The sequence below is a fragment of the Lottia gigantea genome (genome assembly GCF_000327385.1).
Source record: "Lottia gigantea unplaced genomic scaffold LOTGIsca_111, whole genome shotgun sequence".
In the NCBI taxonomy this organism is placed as follows: domain Eukaryota; kingdom Metazoa; phylum Mollusca; class Gastropoda; family Lottiidae; genus Lottia; species Lottia gigantea.
In genome coordinates, this window is record NW_008707025.1 from 343043 (window position 1) to 367476 (window position 24434).

The 24434-nt window shown below is 33.8% G+C and overlaps 4 protein-coding genes across 4 annotated transcripts in view; 2 read left to right on the top strand and 2 right to left on the bottom strand.

The window, feature by feature from the left end:
- Window positions 1-6643: 6643 nt before the first annotated feature.
- LOTGIDRAFT_171194 (hypothetical protein) lies at window positions 6644-11141 on the top strand (the record flags this gene model as incomplete). Its single annotated transcript, XM_009047389.1, has 6 exons — window positions 6644-6812; window positions 7702-7779; window positions 8448-8622; window positions 9780-9891; window positions 10578-10683; window positions 11050-11141. The coding sequence occupies 6 exons, from the start codon at window positions 6644-6646 to the stop codon at window positions 11139-11141; spliced, it is 732 nt and encodes a 243-aa protein (XP_009045637.1).
- A 1277-nt stretch (window positions 11142-12418) lies between these two features.
- LOTGIDRAFT_171195 (hypothetical protein) lies at window positions 12419-15371 on the top strand (the record flags this gene model as incomplete). The annotated part of the gene is made up of 4 exons (XM_009047390.1): window positions 12419-12539; window positions 13144-13224; window positions 13698-13822; window positions 15348-15371. The coding sequence occupies 4 exons, from the start codon at window positions 12419-12421 to the stop codon at window positions 15369-15371; spliced, it is 351 nt and encodes a 116-aa protein (XP_009045638.1).
- A 3565-nt stretch (window positions 15372-18936) lies between these two features.
- On the bottom strand, window positions 18937-22028 carry LOTGIDRAFT_171196 (hypothetical protein; the record flags this gene model as incomplete). Its single annotated transcript, XM_009047391.1, has 4 exons — window positions 18937-18989; window positions 19530-19723; window positions 21659-21830; window positions 21977-22028. The coding sequence occupies 4 exons, from the start codon at window positions 22026-22028 to the stop codon at window positions 18937-18939; spliced, it is 471 nt and encodes a 156-aa protein (XP_009045639.1).
- A 1292-nt stretch (window positions 22029-23320) lies between these two features.
- LOTGIDRAFT_171197 (hypothetical protein) overlaps window positions 23321-24434 on the bottom strand; it is a gene marked incomplete at both ends in the record, with an annotated part of 3677 nt that continues 2563 nt past the window's right edge. Inside the window, one exon of the mRNA XM_009047392.1 lies at window positions 23321-23561. Coding sequence (XP_009045640.1) covers window positions 23321-23561 — 241 coding nt within the window. The remainder of the gene's footprint in view (window positions 23562-24434) is intronic.

Sequence of the window (24434 nt, forward strand, 5' to 3'; positions counted from 1 at the left end):
GAGACTCTACAATATAGGAAAGACATAATATATGGTAAAAGAAATAGAAATTCTTAGTTTGAGGTATTTTTAAAGAAATTCTGTGATTTTTGGACATTTCTAGTACTTCTGGGGACTATTTACATAAATTGAAGACCCAAATCAACACACAAAAAAAGGCGAACCTCTCCCTTTAAACAAATATATGTTGTAAAAGATCTATTTCATGAGTCAAATTATGAATTGATTCATTTTTGTGGATCAGTCACTCACAACAACTTTTACTTTTTTTTATCTAGACTTATTGTATGCTCCTTCTTCTGCCTCCATAATGGAAATAGCATAGCAATTAAGTTTACATTTACTGTGGATACAAAAAGGGAATAGTATTTGAACTGAATTGGTCAATATTGTTGCTAAGCTGTATGTAAACGAATACTATCGCACATAGAAACAAAAAACAATCACAGTGGGTTCAAAAGTTTAATATACATGTATCTTGAAAATTTGATATAGTACGAAATTAAAGGGTTAAGGATTTTGTATTACATGGTGGATAGTAGATTTTTGTTTTTAATTTCATAAATTGTGTTCATAATTCTTTAATTTTGCTAAAGGTTCAAGGAAGATAATGTAGCAAATCAGAAGAATCTTTAAATCAGTAATTTGGTTCAAATATTGCTGTTCAGTCCACACTTATTGCATGAATTCTCTCAGATCAAAATTTGTCAGTATTATAATGACAGCATTGTTATAGACAGTGTTGTTTTCTATGATGTTGATTGATTTAAGAGGTGTTGGTGCCTGCTACAAATTAAAAAAAGTCTTCATTTTGGAATTCTGAATTATCAACTTATTTATACATTCTAATATCATTCATGCTTTTCCATTAACAATAATGATCAATATTTTATGAACTTCATTTGCTTATAACTTATATTACAAGAGGTGCGATTTTCATAATAACATTCAGTTTTAACTCTGCCTTAAAGGGATTGTAAAGAGGTTTTCATAATTTTTCATGTGTATCTAAAGTGTTTGATGACATCACTAATAGCAAAGGGCCTATGAGATACTAGCATATTTTGCAATTAGTGACATCACCAAACACGCTTATTTTGTGGAATTGCTGGAATCACAGATGACTGTAGATATTTCAAACTGATAAAGTAAACTAGCACATATAGCACTCCACTTGAAGACTTCAATTTTTCAATTTGCTCAAAAATGATTTTGAATGATTTATTTTAATATATTTTATGTTGCTTCAATTTTAATTTTTTTTTATTATAGTTACAGATGATTCCTCAAGATACACCAAAAATTTACATTTATTTTGTGTTTTTTATAAGTTATTATAGATAGGGTGTTTTGATAATAATTTTGATTTTCAACCAATTCAGGCAAATACATCATTATTAGAAAGGGTTAAATATAGAGTGCACTGATATTTTGCATGATTTCTTTCTAATCATAGCAGTGATGTAAGATAATTTCCCATTGACTTGATTTCATTGTAGTATATTTGTGTATATATTGTATTATTGTTAAAGGTTACAGTTTTCAACAAGGTTTGAATGTTGTTTCTATGGCAACAGCTATCTACAATATATTTCATATAATATCTTATTTATGATGTCAGTTTATGACAAACTAATATTCCCTATATAGCTCTTATGTTTAAATTTAGTGAACTTAAATTGTCCTTTTTCATGAAGAATTTTTGATTGCACATTTTATAAAAGCATTTCATAATATATTTGTTGATAATTTGATGATATTTACATGGAAAAGCTGAATGGGATAGGCAAGAGAAAAGCAGTGTGAAAATATGTTGTTCCTTTTTGATGGGTCTAAAAGTTAATTTTTTTTGCCCTGAATTTGCCATAGCAAATACCATTCAAACAAAATATTTTTGCAATATATAATATGACATCATAAAGTTTCTCAGGAATAACAGGAATTAAAGACATCAAATGAAAAGGATGGTGCCATGGTCACTCTTTTAGATTTAATCATTCAGTTCTAGGTCAGGGAATGCTTGCCCCCTGAAAAACCTGATGTTATTTTGCATATTTAATAACATACTTATCACACCAATTTTTATAATATTAATATTAACCACACTTGTTGAACTTCATACAAATGTTTATACACATAAGAGTTTAAGGGTTTCAGGTTAAATTTTGTTTGTCCATTCCAACTTTCAGACGTCTGTGGTCTGTGGTTCCCCGGCAAAGGTCCCATGTGATATAATCAAATTTTGACGTCATAAAACTTAGTAGAATTGCAGGAACCACAGACGTCTGATAGAAATTGGAATGGTGAAAATTGATGCTATCAGTGTCCCCGATAAGCATAAAAATTTAGAAATCTCTTTACAATCCCTTTGTATATGAATGTTAAACATTTCTTTTTTATTGGATACACTTAAAATAATTAGTTAACACATCTGAAGATTCATTTTAAAAAAGGCTCAGGACTCTTCAGAATTGAAGGTGTAAAATTTTTTTATTTCATACATATCTGTTTTTGATGTCCTATATCAATAACTGCTGGTTTTATGTTCATGTGTGCCTTCTGAATAGTGGATAATATGAATTTATCAGATTGATTTAATTCTAGATTGTTCAAGATTTTAAGCTTTCGTCCAAAAATTACAGACATTGAGTTGTCAGTTGATTTTCTCTGGATAAAGATTGGCTAATGCTTTACAGGGTTTTTGAAAATAGTATTGTACATAGTTGGTACATAGCCTTGTTAATGATTCCTACAAGCCATGTGGCGGCGCCAATGAGACTGGTGGCTCAAATAAGGGGCGCACTGATCTAATATGGGGACAACTTTTAAGGTTGAGATTCAAAATGTCGCAGATCTGTAGAAGCAAAAAACGTACAAAAAATGATTGTTTACAAATGAAATGGAGGTTGCAAACACACCCCACCCCCTTTAAAACTCACTGGCGCCACCACTGCACAAGCCTTATCACAATTAGTTATGGATAATGTTTTTTTTCATAAGATCGATTAGGAGTATAATAGGTTATTTATGTTCTTTGGTTAATATTATCTCATCTTTCACGACATAATAATAACACGCATGACATTATCACAATATAATACAATATTAGAAATACCATTATTATCTTATATTTTATGTTTAACAGTTTATATTTTCTGCTTTCTCAAGTATTGAACATGATGTATTGTTTGTGTATGAATAAATTTATAGAATTTTAAAATTTCATGTACTTCTTTAGTTTAATAGAGCCCAATAGTGCAACCATTAAGAAAAAAGTATGTCGAGACTTGAAGCTGAACTGATTTTAATATGAAGCACTCTGAACTACTGAAGTTCAATGGTTCTCAAGAGAAACAGGTTTATGTTTGTTTTTTGCAAACATGACATATATGTTATTTCGATATAAATTGCCTAAGAATCTTCTCGATTACCTGATGTAATTTGTGCTGGTGGAGTATTTGTTCCTGAGGAGGTCGCAGCTTGCAGCTTTCAAGTAGTGTGGGGAACAAGGTAGCACAAGGGGAAGTATGTATTTGGTTCGATCCTTACATATAATAAGACTGTGATTCGCTTCTTCAAAACATTACTGATGCATCGTCTCTTAAAGGTCGTAACGTTAGACATATCTTTAATTAAAGTTAAAATTAGAATATTATTTCCCTTATTGCATGGCTTTGTCCATCTTTATTATCCTAATCGTCAACAGGAAAGTAGGATATACAACTCCATTGTATAGCATTTCATGTTGACTTTATAGCTTACCAAGTCTTAGTTATAAATCATAACTTTGAGGAAATTGAATGTATTCAAGTATGAAGTCAGAAACTAAGGTGCATTCAGATAAAGTATGTCCAATGGCGTGAAATAAATGAAACAAATTTTCTTGTTTTTCGTGTATAAAATTAAATGTAGTGAAAATTGTTATCGCTACTTCGACTACAACACGACAGTATTGTGTAATACAACATAAAATTAAGTCATCCATTTTGTAATTTAACCTTCTTCAATATTATTGCATGAGAAATGCCATCACCCAAGGCCACAAGAGAAAATTACAAACCAGTTATCGCGTATAAAGAGATTGTAAATTCTTTTCTAAATTTGTTATGTGGGTTGGGGACACTGAAAACATCATCAGTGGTTCCTGCTATTCCACTAAAACTAAGTGTTTGATGCCGTCACTAATTGCGAAGGGCCTTATATTGTGATAAAGCATAACATTATGCAATTTGTGACGTCATCAAACACATAATTTCAGTTTAATTACTGATGTCTGATTGAAAAATTGGAACAGTGCAAATTGATGCTATCATTGTTCCAGACACACATAAAAAACATCTTTACATTCCATTTAAGAGAAAAAGAGTAAGTTACTTTATAATGAAGGTACTCAAGTGGAAAGTATGACATAGAATTGAAAAACAACTATATTTACCCTGGATAAATACTCGCCCTGTCTAATCTATTTTACTTGTCGGACCTTTTTCTAATATTTACCTATTCATTAGAAATATGTAGAGCAAATATGAAGATTTAAAATGGTGATCCAAAAGTAGAACGAAAATTGTATTTTTACCATTAAACTGGCTTTAGCCTAAAATTAACCTTTTTTTTTCATTTGTCATAGTAGCAAACATTTTTTAAAGATTGCCTCAATAAAATTGGGGACAGTATGCACAATTTTCATTATGAAAAATGTTGTAAATTATACCTGAAAATATGCTATTTACATCTATGTATCTATTTAATCAACAAAATTTTGATTTAAAAGGGCCCTTTTGTCGTTACCAGACTATAGTCAAGGGCAATAACTAGGAATTTTTTCCTCGCTGAATTAGGTTGAGAGGTGAAGCAGCTTTCAAGTTTCATCAGCAACAGGTTTTTCTTGCTTTCTCTTACCAGATCAAGATTTCATCAATATCCAAAAACATACCAATTTCCACCAAAATAAACGATTTATTATTTGGCTTCAAGGGACAGATTCGATTTTCGTGTTTGATTCTGGTATTAAATATTAAAAAGTTTTCAGAAGTACTAGAAATGGATGAAAATAACATAATTACTTTAAAAAATACCACAAACTATGAAATATATGCACTTTCTATTTCTATATAATATGGCAGTCTCAAGGGTCTCCTCACTTTAACGTTCAGACGCGGATAATTCTGTACACACATGGGTTTGAAGGTTCAAATTTCGACGGTGAGCAGTGAACACAATTATACTGGTTAGCTCAGCTAATTCACGTTTCTGAGACTAAAGCCGGGCGCCCACTTGAAAGTTTTATAGCACGAGTTCGCTCGCGAGTGGAAGGTTAATTGCGAGCAACTGTTGGACAGTCGCAACCAACTCTCGATGGAACTGCTGAGAGCGATTTCTCTCAAGTGGAAGGGGGTCTCCTATAAAATGTCAAGTATCCGAACCCAGCTGTCGATAGAACTGCGGCGCGTGATTTTCTCTCAAATGGAAGGAGCACTGAGAGTGAAGACTCACAGAAAAAAAACTCTCAAGTGGACGTCCGGCTTTAGTCAGGGGCAATATCTAAAAAAAAATAATATGGAAATATGAACAGTCATTGTACAAATGGTGCGTCGTATAGGCCTAGTAAATATACGACAAAAATAATATTTGTTTAATAACAAGAATTCAAAGGTAAATTTTGACGGTGGTTAAACTTGTCCACCCCTCGAACAAAAGACAAAAGACAGTTCACTACCGTAGTCTCAGAAACGGAAGTTTTTTTTTAGCCAAGCTAATCAGTAATATAGTGTTCACACTTCACCGTCGAAATTTGAGCCTTCAAATCTATTTGGGGTGGCTGACCCTCTGCCCGCTTTGGCTCCGCCACTGCGACACATCTCAACCCGTCGCTAGTGGCTTCAAGTTTTAGATCCTTGCACACACAGTGACCCAAAACGGCCATTTCACACAATGAAAAGAGGCACTGATTAAATTTTATTACACTCTATATATAATTATATAGGTTACATGATTACATCGAGATTTAATAATGATTTCCAACTCGCACATTTCGGGACGAGTCAAATGCTTGACAAGGAACCAATGCCATCTAATCGGATGGTTAAAAAAAATGATAACAAGAAAAAAAATAATTGTCATTGTTTTCTGATCATTTCTTTCACTGCTTCCCCATCCTTTTGAAAGCATATAAGCCAATGTGCGCTTTTTGTATTATTTCAAATTTTTACAATGTTGTCCAATGAGAAAAATCGCTTTAAATGTATAAACATTTCTTGAGTCCTCGCATTACACGTCTGAGTTCTCGGGTTTTCTCAGGTTCTTGCATATTCGTGATTATCCTGTTACGTCCCGATGTTTTTGTTTGTAAGGGGATCTAATAGCGTTTATTGTGATATATTTTGATAACACAAAGTAAACTAGCAAGAACCTGGACTCAACATCGTCGTGAAGGTCGGCAGCTAATGATACTCCAGGAAAATCCCAAACAAGAAAACAACAAGGCAGATGATTCCAAAGACAATAATTATTGTCTTTATTAATTGTAATTATTACATCTACAATAATAGGCTCAATAGCAGAATGATTGTGACGTCAAAACAATCGCGGCATCCCTCATCAGTAAGACGTCAAGAGGAGCAGTTGTACAAGAGAAAATAAAACGATGAGTGACACTGACAGCGAGGAGGAAACAGTTTTACAGCAACCGCAACGTTCGTCTAAGTACCGTTCAATAATCAAAACACCCAAATTAACATTGTCCAGTGGTTTACCTCAAGGGTTGTCTTACTTAGCGCCACTTCAAGTGATCAGAATTCACTCACGGTTTAATGGTAGGATATCCATTAATTATTGAACTATCCTAATACATCTTGAGATCTCAAGGGTCTCAAGTCAGTTTTGACATTTAACCTTTGAGTTAGCAGACTTATATTCTCGTCGCTAACGTGTCGACGATTCAGTTATCAGCGAGGTTATAACTCATTTTATGTTGAGGCCTTCAAGCTGACACGGCTAAAAGGGATTGTAAAGATGTTTTCTAAATTTTATGTGTATTGGGAACACTGACATCATCAATTTTCACCATTCCTATTTTCAATCAGACGCAACGCAAAATTTAAGAACCACAGACGTCTGACTGAAAATTGGAAAGGTTCAAATTGTTTTCAATACACACAATTTTGTTTACAATGCCTTTCAAGGGGAGGGTTCGTCGTCCTTTTGACCAAGCGTACCATAGGCTAAGAAACGGGGATTTGTTTTAGCTGAGCCAATCAGTAATAGTGTCCATAGCTCTCAGTCGAAATCCATGTGTGTCCAGAATTATCTTTCATAATATAGAAAAGACATAATTGTACAGAAATAGGTATTTTGCGATTATCGTTCTAATACTTCTGAAGAATATTTACATATTATTAATACCCAAATCAACCCACGAAAATGGCGAACCTGTCCCGAGTTTCAGATTTAAATCATCAAGTGTGTTATATTGTGTTTTGAATCTCCTGCATGTGTATTATATTTGCCTATAAGGCCTATCATTCTGTACCTTTATTTTGATCAACGTCACACCATACAAATTATTCAAATTATTCTGTTTTTGAAAACTTGACGCAATTATTATTAAACAATTTCAATTTTATTCAAATCTTTACTACCAGTGGAATTTTTGCTCTCATTATATTCTACAGTTCTCCTTCTTTTCTGTTTTTATTTTTCTAGTTTTTTCGGAAATACAGAGGGGGAATGAATACAGTATTTGTAATGCAATTGACAGAGAGTTTTTGTCTGCTGTTGAAGGTACGTCATTATTCCGCTGATTCAAATTTATACAATAAAATATATAATATCGGGTTTTCTGCAATCTAATTGAAATTGATCACAATTTCGAACCTCTTTTTATTTTCTGATATTTTGAGTCTAACTTGTAATCTAAGAAGTTTTGTTCTAAAAGCCTGTTCCGATGGTAATATTCTAAACCAATCAAAGCGTTTCATGTTAAACCCGAATCTAGATAAAATAAGGAATTTTGTTCTCTACTTTAGGTTTCGATATTCAACAATTTCTCATTTTATCAAAATTTGGGTTTTATATGACTAAAATACAAAATTTTAATTACATTAGGTTTTCTAAAACTTTGTATACATGTAGCCAAAGAAAAAATACACATACATGTTGAAATATCTATGACCCTTTTGCAAATTCAAATGATTTTGTCTTACGTAGTGATTAAAATGTCGGTCAACCATGTTCGTGTTTGTTATTTCTATGTTAAAACGACGCAAAGTTACGTATGAGACAAATAAGTGTATACAATAAGCCGTAAACTATTTGTAACGGCTAACGTACTCGACTGTAAAATTGGAAATCGGAAAGACAAGGCTTATGCCAAGGCACATTGCACATTAAATGAATTTTGATTTGCCAAATTTTTGACAAAATATATAATATACATGATTTTGTTTTAGAAGAAGAATGTTCGAGTCTAATTTGTGGAGCAAATCGGCCATTTATTATGCACATCAACGATTCAGTTACTGAGCAACCTTGTGTTCAGCTAGTCCGTTCATGTGGTCTACGTTGTTGTCAATCACTTGAGATATTTAGTCCACCGGAAAGAATGATCGGATATGTACAAAAACAGTAAGTAGTTTGCTTCTAACGATCTTGATGCAACGACTCAAGGAGTTAAGGTATTATATGTGTATAGGGGACACCAATTTTATCCATTCCCATTTTCAATCAGACATCTGTGGTTCCTGCAATTCCACTAAAACTAAGTCTTTGATTACGTCACTAATCGCCAAATATGCTTGTATCATGATATGATTAGTGACGTCATTGAACAATCAATTTTATTACAGGAGCCACAAACGTCTGATTGAAAACTGGAATGGTGCAATTCGATGTCATTGTCCCCGAAACACATAAACAATTTAATACCTCTTTACAATCGCTTTAGATGCATGCTCGCAGGTAAGAAACAAATATTGGTCCAAACATAAATTTTATACTGATTTCTTTGATAATGTAGATCAGCGATCAGTGTGGCTGAAATGGAAAAAGAGGGACAATTAACCAATGTCCTATTTTTGCAACCATTTCATTTTAACGATATGCCGCAGAGGTATTACACAACAGCTATAGTTTAATGGAGAAGACTTTTTAAAATCTTATGATGTGATTATACTCAGGGTATGGGTTGGTGATTCGGGCTACATCCCTTTAACTATAAATATAGAAGTCTTTTCTCTTCCCTACATGCTTCCTACAATGTCTCGACATGCTTTGGAGTACCCAGGGAAAGCAATTATAAACATTTCAGTTTTCTAACTGAATAGCTTAGTATGAACTACACTTTATGATCCAATAATTTAATTTACAATAGGCCATGATTAAAAGCAGATCCAGATGTTTTTGGTTTTCTTCTTGTGGTATTTCATCATGACTTTTAAAATTAGACAAAACTTTCGTTCATATTTTATTAGCTTTTATTCTTAATATAGCCATTTTAGTCAGGGTCTAAATAGACGTTCTTGAATATTCGTTTGATTGATGACACCACCAGCGAATCAAATTCCTTCCCTCTCCAACGCTGGGATTTTGTGACGCGAACAAAATGGGTATACCGAGAAGCATTAGACGCCAAATGCAACCTCTGTTCGAGTCACAAAATTCCGGCGTTTTGAGGGGAGAAATTTGATTGGCTGGAAATGGCAAAAAAAAAAAAAAAATAAATAAAAGCTTTGGTCTAGTTTTAATTAGACTGAACAAAACATGAACTGTTTTATATTTTTTAGATTGTTCTGTTTAAATCCCACATATAATGTATATGACAGAGACGGTATACATATTTTCACTGTTGTTGGTAATTCCGGTTGTTGCAAATGTTGTGTGGACATCACTTTTAATGTAAGTTAATATTTATTGCACTTGTAATACTATCTATGGACTTCAGGAATAACTGAATTAAGGCTACCCTTCAGTAGGATACCCTACGGCGCCTTCGTCTACAAATAAATGAAAACAATCTTCTGAAACTGGCGTAAGAGATGAAAGTTAAATTGACGACTTGTCATTTTCACTTCAAACGCGGATAATTCTATACGCACATGGATTTTGACGGTGAGCTGTGTACACTATGAGGCTACTTATAAGCTTAGTAAAAACAATTTCCCATTTTTGAGGCTTAGGTACGATTGGTCAAACAGATGGCGAACACGCCCCTTTAAACTGGACCCCTGTTGTGTTCGCTTATCGGTGTGGGGCTTTAAATAGAATGACGGACAATTTTACCGAACAATATCACTCAAAAGCTGACGAATTCTTATGACTGAACGAAGGGAAATAACTGCATGTATAATAGGAACACAATTAACTTTGATCAAAATTTTTACCACCTCTTTCAAGGGACTGTAAAAATCATCGGGAACACTGATATCGCTTTGTTCCAATGAATCTGATTGTCCAAGAACTAGACCAATCCAAAAATTATCAGCGATTGGATATTTTCTGCTGTCTCAAAAGATTGCGAAAATGACTCGCGATATATAAATTATAATTATTAATTCGTTTGGCCTTTTTCTGTACTGTTGTAGATAATCAATGCTGAGCATAAAACAGCTCAAGCGATTGGGCTGATTACTAAACAATGGCAAGGTTATAGGGATGCAATTTTCAAAGCAAACAACTTTTCAATAACAAGTAAGGATCTTATTTCTTTTTTGAATTACAGCTCAATCAGCTTCTAAAGATGTGGGCACACAGACGGTCTTGTTAGACGAGTTTTACCGACCGGGTGCTGGCACAAGGGGTTACAAAAAATCTCTAGTCGGTCGTTTTCCATTTGTCGAAAATCACTTGCGGATCATGCAATTACAGCGAAAACGAATCTGATTGGATGATGACGGTCTGTCCTCCAAACGATAAAATCTTGTTTTGAAGGCACAGGCACTCTCAAGATTTAATTAAGATTCGAGTATCAAAATAGGCGACCAAGACTGTTCGGGTTTCCGCACCTTAATTAATTTCATTGTACTTAATTGAAATGCATTTTGTTTATCTTTTCAGTTCCCAAAAAAACAGATTTAATGAAGAAAACTATATTACTAGGAGCCGCGTTTCTAATAGATTTCAACTATTTTGAACGAGATTACTACTAAAACTATCATAAAAATATCATCATCATCATATTATCTATAGAAATCAAAGTGTATGAATAAAACATTAATATCATTGTCTCGGTATTTGAATTGTTTTTTTACTGTCTTGGGACATTCGTTGGTAAATGTAATTTACAGTAGATATAAAACAGTAATGCCAGTCTTAGAATGAGTCTTAAGGTGCGGGAACACGAACTGTCTTGGTTGGAGATTTTTGTCGCCGACTCGAATCTTAAGTAAAATCTCGCGTATGCCCGTGGTTTCACTACAAGATTATCGTGTCACCGACAGGATTTATAATATCAAACAAGTTTGATAAATGTTTTCGATATTTTTGTCGTCTGCAAGACAGACCGTCATCATCCAATCAGATCCATTTTCCTTTCAATTGCATGCTCCGCACGTGATTATCGACAAGATGAAAAACGATCGACTGGAGAATTTTGTCTCCTTGTGTGCCCATGCCAGTCGTTGAACCTCAAGACAAGACACTAATTGTCGACAAAAGTCTCCGACCAAATCCGCTGGTGTGTCTGCACCTTTAGGGGAGGGGAGTTGTCTGGAAATTGCCTTCTTCATAGACAAAAGTGATTGTGTGTGCTCATAAAATTCAACTTTGCGAAGAAAGTAGGCCATATTTCGAACATTGGTAATCTTGTCATTTTAGACAACTGACCTTTTATGCGCATCAAATCCCCGCCACCATGTTTTATGGGTAATATTAATATAGTAAATGTTGTTACCCACAGAGTTAGACATGAAACGAAACATTTAGATCAACATTCACGTCATTATGGTTGACATTGGTAGATGACAATAATTCCAGAGTGACGAAGTAAAAGCAACAAGTTATTCTAAGGGATGGATTAAATGTGGCTCTTTGTGCCAGGAACATCAGCAATATTAACAATCGGTAAGGAATGCTCGCAAAATTTCTCTTTTAGTACTCATGAGTTTTACGTTTCCGATAGAGACATATAGGACGAAAAACTCCATTTTCTTTTTCAGCTTTAAAACGAAACCCTCAAGCTTTAGAATAGGAATAGATATGAATATTGTTATCTGGATGAGCTATATGAAATTGGAGTGACTTTAAGGAAAAAGCATTTAAGAGATGGAACCGTGGGCTGTTGAGTCCATTTGATTTACTGTTATTATGGGGTGTATCTAGGTAGTTGCTCGGGGTAATCAATTAAGTCGATCAGTGACTGCATTAATTCATGAGACCAAAACATCTGTAATGGATTTCAGATAACATTTTTATATAATAAAATAACATGTTAAAGTCACATGAACTGGTTTTAATTCTAGCGAGTCAGTTAGTACTCGTCTTTTCAAATTTTCCACCAAATCCAACTTACCTTCAAACTGCATCTGGTGGACAATTTTCAGTTCAAAGTAAGTGCAAGTTTTGAAACTGTTATCTTTGCTTCAATGTGCATTCCGTTTAATGAATTGATTTCAATAAGAATCAATAAAGTATTCCACAGAAAGAAAGTCACATATGAGAGCACGTTGCTTGTGATGAAAGTGACATCATGCCAATGGTAGACCTCTGAATTATTAGAGGCTTAATATTTTCAAGTATGAAGAATCTCAAGAGAGAAAATACTTCTGTTCGTTTTTCTTGTTGAGCAACTTTAAAGGGATAGTAAAGAGGTTTTCTGTATGTATGTGTATCGGGACACTGATATCATCAATTTGCACCATTCCAATTTTCAATCAGACATTCGTGGTTCCCGCAATTCCAAAAAATAAGTTTGATGACGTAACCAATTGGAAAAATGGCTTTAAGACATAAGGCCCTTCGCGATTAATAACATCATTAAACAGGAGCCACAGACGTCTGATTGAAAACTGGAATGGTGCAATGCTATAGGTGTTCCCGATACACATAAAAAAAATTCTAAAAACCTATTTATAATCTCTTTAAGATGACACATAATGGTAAAAAAACAACACATTCCAATTTAATATATTCTTTTTCGACTTTTTTTTAAAGACCACGATGGTGTGAAAAGTGTTTCTTTTACTTACTCTGTAGATAGTACTGAAGAGAAAACAGTTTTTGCCAGGCTTTTCGGTATGTGTCACTTGTCACTTTTAAATGAAAAGTTTTACATCTAACTTTACTGCTCCTGGTTGTCTGTCGACTCGACCCTCCAGCCAGAAAAAATAAAACGGAATCACGCTGGTAAATTCCAATGTCAAATATTCCAATTCCAAAATGTCCATTTAGAGCGATTGTCATGTACATGACGCATATTATAAAGTTTGCAGTCATAGATCTGCATATTGTAAAGCAATATTATGTTATTGTGTTATTTATGACTTTATTTACACTTTTTGAAATGACTTGCTTGTCTGGAGTTATAAGCATTTTTGTTTAAAAATAGAAAGGGAAGGAATTCGTCAATGTGGCAAATCTTTTATTGCAAAGTAGTGTAAAAGACTGGGGCTATATGACGTAATGCCGTATCGAAAGTACGATTACATTATATTATGGAAGCACATTTTTGAAATATAATCGTTTCAAAATTATTTTATGTTTGACAGTTGATGACATCTGGCGACAAACAGTTACCAATCTGACTCCGGATAAGAACCTATGTTATTTCTCTACAATGTATTTTCATAATGGCAACTCTGTATCCGAAACACAAGAATGGAAACGCCGTAAGGTTTGTGCTGAACACTATATCTTTGAAAATGTAAACATGTTAGCTACTTGTTTGTCTGATGAGTCTGACATCGTGAAGTATCGATACACGATCACTCGATATGGCTTGCTCCTTGGTGTCGATTATCCGATGTCATGCTATATGGGTATTATTCATTCTGTAATAACAGGTGAAGTCACCCTAATTTATTCATAATATGAATCATTCAAACTGTTTATCGTGTATACAATTTGTGTATTATGTGTCATCGTTCAATTATATACAAAATAGCTTGCCAGGCAAGTTAACATACGCCCACTACCAGCTGTCAGAAATGATAACGAAGTCTGTAGTGGTTTAAAATGTGAAACCAATCATCCGATTGTTACTAAACGCACTGAATTAATTCAAGGGGCATAACTCCAAAACCATTCATCCAATTATTACCATTTTTGAACTTGAGATCTCATCAATATATACATGCATACCAAGTTTCATTGAGATCAGATAAAAACTGCACCCTGTATCATGACTAGCAAAATTTGAAGCGTTTTTACTAAGTCAAGGGCAATAACTCTGAAACCAATCATCCGATTATGACCAAATTCAAACTTGACCAAGATCTTATCAAAATATACGTGCTTTTTTTCATCAAGATCAAATAAAATTGTTCGCCTTTATCATGCATACAAGGCAAATTTAACGCGTTTTTACTAAGTCAAGGGCACTAACTCTGAAACCGGTCATTCGATAATTACCAATTTCGAACTAGACCGAGATCTGATCAATATATACATGCATACCAAGTTTCATTCAGATTTGATAAAAGAAATGTGAACGGACGGACGGACGGACGGACGGACGGACGGACGGACCGACCGACCGACCGACCGACCGACCGACCGACGGGCAGGGGCGACGGGCAGGGGCGACGGCAATATACGTCCACATTTCCATGTGTATTATGTATAAGTTTTTTTTTATGTTCAAAATATGTATGATTTTTTTTAATATTTTATGTGTTATTTTTCTATTTTATTTTGTCGTTGCCTTATTCATGAATTTCCAAAAATATTATTGAAGAGTACCTTGAAAGATGTTTGTCTATTATCAATTGTACATTAATGGCCACGTCACACCGGTGTGGTTACTGCAACGGTACTGCGATGGAAAATTGGCCCAGAGCATGTTAAGTTCGCCATAAGCGTAGGACACGCAAGACATCGTGCAATAAAATTGTCGCCATTGTCGTCACTATTCGCCGAGTCACGGCGATCTGTTCTGGAAAGCGTTGAGAACACCATGAGATCGAGATCGGGATTCAAACGCGTAACAACTCCTTGAGTGGTATAAAAGAGAAGTACACGCGTGGCTTAGTTTATTCACGTTAGACCGCGCCCTAGTACATTTTCAGTCGCTATAAGATCGCAATTGATTTTCTTCGAAACTGTTTCTGTAGATTTTTGCTTTAAACCAGAACAATAGATCATTTAAATCAGTAAAATGGTACTTAAATTTTTAAAGATTATTAATTCTTATATTATAGGTCGTAGACAATGGTCAAAAATAGAAAGTGCACGTTGTGTAATTTAAAATAACTATAACGAATAAAGCATGTCATAAACTCATTCTTCTTTGTATAAGCGGAGCTTGCATCGCACTCACTCTCACTTCGTGTACAAGACAAGAATATAAAGCCGTAAAATGATTAAATAAAAAAACATCTACGGACTTGCCTGTATATGGCGATCGAAAAAATTTCATAACTGCGACTGAGTAAACTCATTTGAACCTTGAAATGGCCAAATAAAAGCTTCGGGAACAAGGGGATATTCACATAATTCATACAAATCTTCAATCATGAGTCTTTTGATCTAATATGAGCACACTCAGACTATGTGAGAACAAGCTATAACTTGTACGGCATCAAAGTACACACTGTTTATTATGACGACGCTAATTATTTCATTTCGGTACTATTTTTGGGATCTTTTTCTAAATTGATTATGATAGTGACGTCATAATTTGGTTACGTTTCTCAGGAATTGCTAGATGTCAGACGTGGAAATTTCAAATTAAGGTTATGGGTGTACTTTAGACCGAAACATCTGCCTCTATTCTAGCCTTTGATAGCTATTTTGAAAGTCGTCGGTGTAGAGACAGAAAAACTAGACTCTGTGTTGTGGGATTTTCCGCAAAACATGACCTAGTTATTATGACTTATGACGATAAACTGTCAAAATAACTATCAGAGGCTGGAATAGAGGCAGATGTTTCGTACTAGGGCGTACCCATACTCATTTCGTTTTATCTCGTTGCAAGCATTTTAAACAGTTTTGGTTGGTAGCAAAGTTTTTGTCAGTAGAAAATATGCATTAAAGTTTAAAGACATTTTGTCAACAATTGGTTGCTTAACGTAAACTGTAGCGAATGTGATAGATACAATCAAATGTTATTAAAATTCTTTTTTTTTTTGCTAAGCAGAGATGACAAAAACTCCTTAATTATGTAGATTGTCGCTAAAAACATAAATCTGTATTAATTTTCCATGTGTTGTAACTAATATCCTCTTGAGGGCAGTGTTTCTATATCGTTTACAATAATCAAAAAATATTGTTTTAACTTGAATAGTCCTTCAATGCATTAATTTTTTAGTTCATGAGATAATTGCATATCGAATTGATAGCATAATAATGCATAGGCATTTTATCGTAGTGGAAGCATATTGCGGTTACATTATATTGCAGTGATAGCATATTGCAGAACATTTTATCGCAATGATAGCATATTGCAGTAACATTTTATCGCAATGATAGCATATTGCAGTAACATTTTATCGCAATGATAGCATATTGCAGTAACATTTTATCGCAATGATAGCATATTGCAGTAACATTTTATCGCAGCGATAGAATATTGCAGTAACATTTTATCGCAGCGATAGAATATTGCGGTAACATTTGATCGCAGCGATAGCGTATTGCAGTAACACTTGATCGCAACGAATGCATATTGCAGTGACATTATATCACAGTGATAGTATATTGTAGTAACATTATATCACAGTGATAGTATATTGTAGTAACATTATATCACAGTGATAGTATATTGTAGTAACATTATATCACAGTGATAGTATATTGTAGTAACATTATATCACAGTGATAGTAAATTGTAGTATCATTATATCACAGTGATAGTATATTGTAGTAACATTATATCACAGTGATAGTAAATTGTAGTAACATTATTCCACAGTGATAGTATATTGTAGTAACATTATATCACAGTGATAGTATATTGTAGTAACATTATATCACAGTGATAGTATATTGTAGTAACATTATATCACAGTGATAGTATATTGTAGTAACATTATATCACAGTGATAGTATATTGTAGTGACATTATATCTCAGTGATAGTATATTGTAGTAACAATATATCGCAGTGATAGTATATTGTAGTAACATTATATCACAGTGATAGTATACTGTAGTAGCATTATATCACAGTGATAGTATATTGTAGTAACATTATATCACAGTGATAGTATATTGTAGTAACATTATATCACAGTGATAGTATATTGTAGTAACATTATATCATAGTGATAGTATATTGTAGTAACAACATATCGCAGTGATAGTATATTGTAGTGACATTATATCTCAGTGATAGTATATTGTAGTAACATTATATCACAGTGATAGTATATTGTAGTAACATTATATCACAGTGATAGTATATTGTAGTAACATTATATCACAGTGATAGTATATTGTAGTAACATTATATCACAGTGATAGTATATTGTAGTAACATTATATCATAGTGATAGTATATTGTAGTAACAATATATCACAGTGATAGTATATTGTAGTAACATTATATCACTGTGATAGTATATTGTAGTAACATTATATCACTGTGATAGTATATTGTAGTAACAATATATCACAGTGATAGTATATTGTAGTAACATTATATCATAGTGATAGTATATTGTAGTAACATTATATCACAGTGATAGTATATTGTAGTAACATTATATCGCAGTGATAGTATATTGTAGTAACATTATATCACAGTGATAGTATATTGTAGTAACATTATATCATAGTGATAGTATATTGTAGTAACAATATATCACAGTGATAGTATATTGTAGTAACATTATATCTCAGTGATAGTATATTGTAGTAACATTATATCATAGTGATAGTATATTGTAGTAACAATATATCACAGTGATAGTATATTGTAGTAACATTATATCGCAGTGATAGTATATTGTAGTGACATTATATCTCAGTGATAGTAAATTGCAGTAACATTAAATCGCAGTCTTAGCATATTGCAGTAACATTATATCGCAGTGTTAGTATATTGTAGTAACCAGTGGCGCAGCCAAAGGGGGACAGAGGGGGCAGTGATAGCATATTGCAGTAACATTTCATCGCAGTGACATTAAATATCGCAGTGATAGTATATAGCAGTAATATTATATCGCAGGTAATGACAAAGTGTGACATAACATAGTTTATTAAAACAAAGCTTGTAATGGTAAGCCTATAGTGTGGACATGTCGAGCCATAATCAAAATATAGCTGTTGTTGTCAGTGGCTGAACTCAAAAATCGTGGACTTTAGTGGTTCGGGGCTCTTCCCCCGGGATTTTTTTTTAACAAATGCTTTCCTATTTTTTTTCTAGGGTGGGGGTCCCTTTAGGGTGGAAAGGTCGTGGACTCTGTGGTGGTTGAACCACAGCCGATATTATATGCATCGTGATTCATTATTGGATACATATAACATCACAAATCTTGATTAAAAAAAGTTATATTTTGTTATTGACCAAACTGATCATCCAACTTATTCTTTGAGATGAAATCCACTAACTGGCATAGAAGTTTGATTGGTTGATTGATTTACACTTAACAATCACAATAAAGAATATATCAACACCGATGAATCAACATTTATCGATGAGCCATAATGTGTAGTGTACAAAACACATTGATCGCTATGGATTTGTGTCTTGTTAAAGCTGATTTTAAAGCAAAGCTCATGATAAAGGCGACATAACTGAACACATTTTATGTAGTTTTGGACCGAGAAAGATTTAAATGCTGACGAATCAATGAGATCTGTGGTTATTAATCGATGGTAGAAAATTCCATTTGTTGGGTCCTGAACTAAAATAGAAAAAAAATGCAATAGCTAACAATAGCTATTAAAAGATAAAAGAAATTCCAACTAACGATATTGATGTCATTTTAAAAAAAATTTAAGCCGTTGAATATGTTTGTTTTTGCACATTTTAAAACTCAAAATTTCTTAAAAATAAATTTTCTGTTCAACGCTTGTAGATCCTAGTAATATTTTAATAAGCGTTTTCTTGTTTTTGAATCCAGTTATACTACGTATTGTTATTGATATTATAGCTGATGGAAAATAAATATTTTTTAAATCAATATTTTATTGTCGTACCGTTTTGACAGGCAATGAGTGTGATAACAGTTTATTGCAGTGATAGTATATTGCATTGATAAAATATTGCAGTGATAAAATATTGCAGTGATAGTATATTATTATAGTTATTTAATATTGCAGTAATGCTAATTCGAATGATGTATATCATGTCTGATAAACAGATTGCAAAGTTCATCTTAGGTTAACAATTAAGATAAAGCGCGTTCCTACAATTTAGGCATCATTTGTGTCACTTACCCTTAGGCAGTTCACATAAGAACCACAATATTTCCGAACACAATTCAGCTATCCAAAGACCACTCTTCGTGTATCTTGCACAACGACCACTGGGTGGTGTAGTTTGCCAATTATTGTACATTGCTGAGGAGTTATCAGCCCACATGTACACCCCATCGTTATCATCATCTTCCAAACCAATCCAAAAATATTTTCTACAAAGTTAAATAGAGGAGAATTACCCGTTTTCAAAGACTCTGATATTACCAGTTTAATGGGACAGTTCGCCATTTTGGAGGGTGATTTGATTTTTCAGTATATGTAGCTAGTCTTTAGAACACTTTTGAACACTATTACTGATGGCTTAGTTAAAAAAAAAATTCTTTAGCTGAGACTTAATTATTACCAAATTGAACAACTTTAATGGATTATAAAGAGGTTTTCTACTTTTTTTTAAATGGGAACAGTCGGCATTTTTGTGGGCTGATTTTGGTCTTGAATATGCGTACATTTAAATAGGCTTCAGAAATACTAAAAATGTACTAAAGTCGAATACACCTTTCAAAACTTATACTTAAAACTAGAAATTTCACTTTCTATTTCTAAATTTAATGTATCTTCTATGTAAGTGGTAGTCTCAAGAAAAGACGAGTCGTCATTTTAACTTTCAAACGCGGATAATTCCGGACACACATATATTTTTATAGGCTCTAATTTCGATAAGTGTGCGATAAGTGCGCTATGAACACTACTAAGGCCTACTTATAAGCTTAGCTAAAAAACATTCCCGTTTCTAAGACAAAGGTACGAATGGTCAAACGGATGGCGAATCTGTACCTGTAAGTGTATCGGGGACACAGAGCATCAATTTGCACCATCCCATTTTTAACTTAAAAAAACTATCTGAGTCATGGATATTAATAATTTGAACAACTATATCTGAGGCTTACATTTTGCCAGTTTGGTCAACTTTAACTGAGACTCGGACAAAACCAACTTAAATATGACCAGTTGAAACGACTCTATCTGAGACTTACATTTTACGAGTCTGAAAACATTAACTGAGATTTAAGAAATACCGATGGTAACACTTTTATTCAAGAATCTTGCATATTTACTCAAGATGCCAAGGTTCAACATGAATCGGCCAAGAAGTCATATAAGATAAAATCAATTATTCAATTAACGCCACTGCTTGTTCAAATATTTGCCTCCAGAATCGGACATTAAAACAATATTATTAGTGTATAAGAATGTGTAATAACCCTCTAAAGAAAATGTTCAATAGATCCATTAATATTTTGATTAACACCTGATAAACTCATTCATCAAATATTGAAAACAGCATTATAATGATAAGCTGTTATAATCTACTTTAAAAAGAAATTGATTAAATTGTTTATTTCGAGACACCTTAGAGAAAACTTTAAGAGCAGTTCACACCTAAGATCGGATGCAAAAAATGCAGGTTCTCAAAACAAAAGCAGTTATGAATTTTGTCATTTCAAGCAATTTCTTTCATGTGAAAGAGACAGTTTTTATATAACTATCAATATGAAACCGTTTCCAATTCATTGTCAGTGTATATGTTGTAAATACCCCAACCATACATATTTGCATCTAATTTGAATCGTTAAATATTTTTCTCAGAAGAATGGCATTTAACATTTACGATGTTGAGTTGCATTTAACCATCGCCATTTATCTCACTGTCTTCGTTTAATTGAATGCGGGCCCGTCGAAATAATATAACCAATTTGCATAAGAGTGATACAAGTGGTCAACATCATTTCAACGCACTATAAAGCGAATAATTAGATCACTCCATTAGCGGCTAATTAAGATGAGTATAGAGGCCAGTGGACTTCAATGAGTAGGGGCCCCTCCCCCGGGAATTTCATTTTTAACAAATGCTCTCCTACATTTTGAGATCCCTCTATAAGTTAATATCTATTTTTAGTCTGTAGTTAATACTATTTCACCCATTATATATATTAGGTTGCTTAGTTCGATTATAATTGTACAATATATTTTTTTTTTTGCTTTTTGGGGTCGGGCTCCCTTAGTGGTGGGCCCCGTAAACTTGGTTCAACCAGTCCCCATGGTTTAGCTTCTGGACTTCATTCACTTTAAGGATACAGAAATCTTACCCGGCATATTTGTCCTCTGTGAAGTTCTGAATGGCACCATCTTTGATTCTTGCTAATATGCCACCTTTATCCTTACAGGCTATGTCCGCTTCGGTATAGTTCTTGGAAACGGTAAACAATTTAAAACATAATCCCCGAGCTTGATAGAATTTTGAACCACTAGGACAAGATGCTATTGGAACATAAAGAAAACAAAAATTAGAAGATTACAGGGTTTTGACTCGGGTTACAAAACAAATATTCAACACTGTCCATTACATAAATTACTCGAAAATATTACAAAAACTAAAAAACGAAAAAAATTGACAGCAAGCTTACCTGATGTGAAAGCTAAAAGATAAATTAAATGGTAAACTATTCCAAAATCCATTTGAGACGCTAAGATACGCTAATTCGTTACATGAACCAAAAGGGCCAAGTATTTTATGAGCGCGTTTTATTCAGATGTACAATACGAACATTGGTCGTTGTTTGAATGGAGTATATTATACACTTAGTAGTAGTACACCCTATTGTGTATATGGAAATTCAATAAATCGTCGATCGCGAATCAAAAACCTCGGAAATCGTCTTCTTTTTATATTTAACCTTTTGTAAGAAGCTGTTTCCCATGCCCTTTTAAATAAGTATTCAATAGAATCTTAATCTTAACTAGACCTATGTGAACCCATGGTGATGTCTTCTTGCATACCTCGAAAGAAAAGTTATTACCATTTAAACTGGTAAGTATATGTCTGAGCTCAGCCTTTTAGTCTAGCTTCACAGATTGGGGTCAAGATAAAAACATTAACAGGCAGCAGAGATATGTCAGGTTACAATTTGCACTGAAGGTGGGCCCAGGCATTAACTCAAAGGTTATTTGAAGATATTCTGTGTTAAATTTCAAGTTCCTACCTTGTAGTGCTGCCACCCTTTCTGAATCCAGAGATTTCTTTAGTGAAGCACGGTAAATCTTCAGAGGCGATTTTCTCCAAGCTTGACAAAAATGGTTTCACGCTAAACTTGTAGAATTTGGCGATGTCGTGGACACAGTGATAAAGGGTTTATCGAAGTAATTAGACGAATTTTGAGTTGGTTGCAGACAGTTCCCCTTCAAAGAATAGTAGAAGAGCTCTGGTAGGCCTACTGTTAAATTATGATTTGGGGCGGGTTAGAGCAGCGTACACGCAGAGTAAAATAAACATAAACTTTAATGATGAGCCATTAGTAAGATAAGCACAGACGATTGGACAATATAAACTACATAATCTGATGCTCAGCACCGGCGATGCACCACAATATTGTCAAGAGGCTTATTAGGTCAATATTGTTACATCCTTTCTCTTTTCAGAAAGAGCTAAGTCCTTCACACAGAATCTGACCTAATAATAAAGTACACAGTATAAACGTAACATTTTGAAACACAGACTTATGCGTAGATAATAAAATTTCACATAATACAAGAAACACAGTCACTATACAAGAAAACACATTTTTGTAAGACTATGTAACATAATCCTTAAGATATTTGGGTTTCCGTGATAGACGTCCAGAACGTGTGACTATATTGTCTCTCATATTATTTCGATCATGAACAGCAGGTTGTAGAACTGGTATATTGACTTCTGGTTGATCATCTACGACATCAGGTTGTACAGCATCTTGTTGATCAGGAAGATTATGTTATACTTCTGCGTTGTTTTCAGCAGCTTCATCCGGAGGATAAGGAACAAATAAATCAGATTGTTCAGCAGTTTGACGTAGGAATTTACGATTGCGTCTGAAAGTACCTTCATCAGTTCTAATCAGATAAGAGCGTTTATTGAGTCTACGTATTACCTCCCCTTTTTTCCAAATTTTATCACCAAGTTTAAAAGGTTTAATACGTACAACGTCTCCAGCTTTCAGTAAAGGTAAATCTTTCCTTGAGCGATTATAATCGGCAGATTGTTTATCCTTCTGACGTTGAAGTTCAGCACGATCCAGTTTAGGATTAATATTACGAGGTTCAAGGAGTGATGACTTGACAGGCAACAAAGAGCGAGTACGTCGATTCATTAACCGTTGTGCTGGACTTGTTGTCAATCCTTGAGTAGGCGTATTACGGAAATCTGATAAAGCTATATATTCAGCATGAGTGTCTTTAGCTTTACGTAATAGGCGTTTCGCAGTTTTGACAGAACTTTCGGCTTTTCCGTTAGACTGACTGTTATACGGACTACTAGTAATATGTTCAAAGTCCCAGATTTCAGCAAAATGATGAAATTCGAATGACGAAAACTGAGGTCCATTATCAGAAATTAGTTGGCAAGGGATACCATACCTAGCAAAATGAGATTTCAGTTTATTAACAACACTTCCAATTTTCGTATCATAAAGGTGATCAACCTCAAAGAAGTTACTATAGTAATCAGTAGTCACTAAGTATTGTTTATTATCCAGTTCGAATAGATCAACACCAACTTTTTGCCACGGACGCTTTGGTACCTCATGACTAATCAAAGTTTCCTTTTGGTTTGATATTTCGTAGTTGTGACAGGTTTCACAGGCAGATACAAGTTGTTTGATATCAGATGACATACCAGGCCAAAACATACATTCACGAGCTCTTCTTAAACATCCTTCTACACCAATATGTGCAGCGTGTGAATGTTTCTTAAATTCAGCGCGTAATGATATAGGTATGAGCACACAGTTACCTTTAAAAATAATACCATTCTCTATAGTAAGTTCGTCACTAAAACTACAATACGGAGTTAGTTCTTTAGGCAAATGAATTTTAGTAGCAGGCCATCCG